At 53.4% G+C, this 4627-nt stretch overlaps 1 protein-coding gene across 3 annotated transcripts in view; it reads right to left on the reverse strand.

Moving 5' to 3' along the window:
- The window catches only part of PAQR5 (progestin and adipoQ receptor family member V), a 68355-nt gene that overhangs the window by 17097 nt on the left and 46631 nt on the right, over positions 1–4627 (reverse strand). For all 3 annotated transcript variants that reach the window (XM_011940325.1, XM_011940326.1, XM_011940327.1), the window contains 2 exons: positions 4067–4272; positions 250–376 (listed from right to left, as the gene is read on the reverse strand). In XM_011940325.1, coding sequence (XP_011795715.1) covers positions 250–376; positions 4067–4272 — 333 coding nt within the window. The remainder of the gene's footprint in view (positions 1–249; positions 377–4066; positions 4273–4627) is intronic.

The raw sequence follows: 4627 nt of genomic DNA on the forward strand, positions 1-4627 counted from the left end.
AAAAAAAAAAAAAAAAAAGCAGCAGAGTATTAGCAGCAAGTATGAGGCTCTCTGAGCATGGAGGCCTGGATCTTGCATGCCCAGGAAGCTGGTTTTGCCAGCAATAGGAAGTCCACCTGGAACAGAGTCTTAGGTTCCCAAGCACCTTTTCCACTGAGCCCATCTCTTCCCCAGCTCCCTCAAAGAGTGCAGGGAGCTGCACGCAAGACCCTCCCTCCCCTCCCATCTGAGGTCAGAGCGACCCAGTACCTGGAGTAGCAGGAGAGGCCTGTGCTGAGGACGGTGTTCAGTACAGCCATGGCCACGTAGTAGTCGTGGAAGGTGGTGCACACCAGCGTGTCCGGGAACGTGTATGCAGAATAGGCAATGGCTGAGCCTGGGGAAGAAACGCCAGCCTTGGGAGAGGAGCCAGGCCTTGGCACCATGTGGGCCCCTTGCAAAGACCATCCCCAGCATCTGACTTGGCCCTCATCATTCCCACAGACCTGGCTCTGTGCCCTTGCTGGGGCCATTCCCCCTTCCAGGATGTCCTCCTCTCTCTTCTCTGCCCACCCAAATCCCATCCTGAGAGTTTACTGTGAGCCTAGCTTTGCTTCAAGGGCTTTACATATATGACATCACATAACACTTCAACCATCCTCCTTCATAACTCTGTACTTATCCTTATTGCACAGATGGGAAGCAGAGGGAGAGAGAGGTTTAATCACTTGCCCAGGGTCCTGCAGCTAGGGAGTTAGCAAAGATGGGATTCAAACCCAGGCAGGTTAGTGACAGTCCCCACTTCTAGCCACACGCTGTGGTCCACGATGACAGACCCAGTGAGCCGAGCTCCACTCAGAGTGTGCACATCTCACTTGCCCAGGGACATGGGTGCTCCTGGTAGAAAGATCAATGTTGGAGGGAGGGCCCTTGCTGAGATGAGGATGTCATATCAGCAGCTGGGGGACAGGCCAGCTGAGAGGCTGGGTGTTGCATTGTGTTTTAGGTTTTGGAGTTTGTGAGAGAAGGGTTGCTTAAGGACCTTCTAGAGACCTGTTTGCTGAAGCGTTTATTTGCAAGAGCAGGGGAGATCACTGTCCTTTTCAAAGGGGCCAGGTGTGCTTCAGCTGGGGAGACCGGCCTGGACCTGCACCCTCACCTCCCCCAAGGGAGGCAGCCCAGGGCCTGATGGCCATGCCTAGGACACCTGTCATTCCAAAGACATCAGGAACCGTGGAGTCCTAGCTCAGGGCTGAACAAGGCCTCGGGCCATACAGGTTGATCTCCGTCTTTTATCCCATTGACAGGTGGATCTAGCGAAGCCGGCCACACAGGCAAAGAGGGTGAAGGCGAAAGCCTCCCGGTCCCATGTTCCCGGCTCCAGTAGGCAGCGCGTGAGATTTCAGTGGGAAGCTGCCTCCAGAGGGACAGGCAAGCCCTTCGTCTGGCCCCATACTGGGAGGGGATTCCCTTCTGGACTGGGATGCATTCGCTCAGCAGATGCCACCTGGGGCAAGCCGTGGGCCATACAAGAGCCAGGAAGCCTCTGTCCCTGCCCAGAACCACAGCCAGAAGCAAAAGATCAGAGCATGAGGCAGTGTGGGGCGGGCACTCAGGACGGGTGGAGCACAAGGCACAGGAGCTGATCTTGGAACAAAGCCTGGCAGGTCATCTGGGATTCTGACAGGAGCCTGAGGGCAGGGAGGCTTTCAGATTTGGGTGCAGGCTGAGGAAAGGAAACTTCCTCTTTCAGGCACTAAGGGAGTCAATGAAGGATTTTGATGACTAAAACCTAGTGAAAGCGCACAGGATGGCCTGAGGGAGGAACCCCTGGGAGCCTGGGAACACCTGTGGTAGAAGGTGTTGTGGAAGCCTCCAGGGGCCGGGGGAGGTGGAGAAGGCTGTGATAACTGTGCAAGTGAGAGGCCGGGGCCTGAGTCAAGACGAAGGGGCAGTGCCACTTACAGCAGGTAGGAGAGAAGTCACCTGGCCTTAATAACCAATTGGCCAGAGGGTGGGCGTGGGCGGGGAGTGAGAGGAAGGGGACCCTGAGGATTAGCGAGGCTTCTGACAGGGGAGAAGGAGTAGGGGTGCGACCATAGTCAGGCTGGACATACAGAACGGTAGCAGGTGTAGGGGCAGGGGCAGGACCAGGTACAGTTCTGGTCTCATGGCTCTGAGGTGGTGTGGACCTCAGGTAAGAGGTCTACACTGGAGACAGGGCTTCTCTGGAGGTGGGAAGAGATGCACTAGGCTTGGAGGAGATCCCCGGGGAGCCAGATCATGTGAGAGGAGAGGTCAAAGGACTAATTCTGAGCCTCCCTGCCCATATGTGCCAGAGAGCAGAGGAAGGGAGCCAGGCCAGGGGAGGGGGGACATGGAGGGTAAGAGGGAATCCGGAGGGTGGGAGGGGACCCAGGAGGGAGGGAGGGATGTGACAGGGACCAGAGAAAGAGAGGGGTACTGAGGAGGCCTGAAGTACCCCTGTGTCAATCTCGGCAGCCAGGAGGCTGGGACCCTGGACAGGGGCACGCACATTCCCGCTCTCTTCTGCAAACCCATCAAACCCTGAGGGTAAGCCTGGCTCACACGGAAAGGGGCAAGGTCTGGTGAATGCTGCGGACTGGGCAGCAGAGCACTGAGGAGTGGGCAGTGAAGCGGGAAAATGTGTGTGTATGTGTGTGAGTGTGTGAGTGAGCATGTGTGTGTGTGTATGTGGTGTGTGTGATGTGCATGTGTGGTGCGTGTGTGATGTATGTGAGAGTGTGAGTGTGTGGATGTGTGTGCAGTGTCTGAGAGTATGTGTGCATATATGTGCATGTGAGTGTGTATGTGGTGTGAGTGTGTGAGTGTATTGTGTGTATATGTCAGTATGTGTGGTGTGTATGTGGATGTGAGTGTATGTGGAGGGTCTGAGAGTATGTGTGTGTGCATGTGAGTGTATTGTGTGTATGTGTTGTGTGTGTATGTGAGTGTATTGTGTGTGTGTCAGTATGTGTGGTGTGTGTGTAGTGTCTGAGACTGTGTGTGTGCCTGTGAGTGTACTGTGTGTATGTGGTGTGAGTGTGTGTATGTGAGTGTATTGTGTGTGTGTCAATGTGTGAGTATGTGTGGCACGTGGTGTGTGTGTGTGGAGTGTGTGCATGTAAGTGTATTGTGTATATGTGGTGAGTGTGTGTATGTGTATGAGTGAGTGCATTGTGTGTATGTGTGTCAGTACGTGAGTGTGTGAGTGTGAGTGTGTGTATATGAAGAAAGAGGATGGAGGTAGGCTCCTCATGGACAACCTTTTGGGCAAGGAAGACAATAATTGGTTTTTTCACCTAGAACGGGACCCGGAGGAAGAATCTAGCACTCATATCCTTAGGGATAGATGCATGCCCACAAGGGGAGGAGAGGAGAAAAGGCTGGAGGAGGGGGCATCATAGTCAAAGAAAAAGACGAGGAAGAGGGGACAGTCAGTATCCATTTTCACCAGCTTAGGCTGCTGCTCTATTCCCGCACACTCTGAGCATCTCTCTGCTTGCTCTAAGGCTCTGGACATACGAGGCTCATGAGCTCACCCTCCTCCTCTTGCCTGGCATGACAGAGACCAGCACTGATGTACTAGAGTCAGTTCATTCTGGCCTGTGAGAGAGCTGAGTGCTGAATACAGCCATCATTAAAAATTAAATCACATAAACTTGCAATTAAATAAATCTTATTAACAAAAGTACTGAGTACTCAATGACTACATCTACTGTATCTGCATGGTGGAATTTCTGTAATGGTGTGCTACGCATATCTCTTCCCACCCTTGTGTTCTGTGATGTCATGTTGGTAGGTTGAAGCTGGCCATGATGGGAAGATTTACACCATAGAAACTGGCAAACACCGCAGATCAGGGCTGTTGTGGCTAAATATTTAGCAGTGTGCTTATGGACAGTTTCTTATAAAAAAAAACCCACTGGGAACCTGGACAGGGGCACTGGCATTCCCTGGACTCTTCTGCAAACTCATCAAAGCCTTCCAGTGACCTTAGCTCACAGGAGAAGGGGCAAACAGCCCGCTTGCAGGGGAAGGAAAGCAAGAACAAGGCCTCACATACCCAGGCTGAAGAGGTTGACGGCGCCATAGTCCAGGAAGTAGCAAATGTGCCGGGCATTCTTGGACATAGAGCTGAAGGTGTGTGCACAGCTGGACGCAAGCGGGTACACGCAGCTGGTGCACATGTACACAAGCATGGGCCAGGAGTAGTTGTCATTCTTGATGTCTGTCACATACAGTGAGGTCACAAACCTCCATGCAAAGAACCTGGAACACAGAGGGCCCACTCACCCTCCACGATAAACAGAGGATCCACTCACCCTCCATGATAAACAGAGGATCCACTCACCCTCCACGATAAACAGAGGGTCCACTCACCCTCCACCATGAACGGAGGATCCACTCGCCCTCCACCAGGAACACGGAGGATCCACTCACCATCCACGATAAACACAGAGGATCCACTCGCCCTCCACCAGGAACACAGAGGATCCACTCGCCCTCCACCAGGAACATAGAGGATCCACTCACCATCCACGATAAACACAGAGGACCCACTCACCCTCCACCGTGAACACGGAGGGCCCACTCACCCTCCACCGTGAACACGGAGGATCCACTC

Source organism: Colobus angolensis, unplaced genomic scaffold (assembly GCF_000951035.1).
Source record: "Colobus angolensis palliatus isolate OR3802 unplaced genomic scaffold, Cang.pa_1.0 Scaffold19, whole genome shotgun sequence".
Classification (NCBI taxonomy): domain Eukaryota; kingdom Metazoa; phylum Chordata; class Mammalia; order Primates; family Cercopithecidae; genus Colobus; species Colobus angolensis.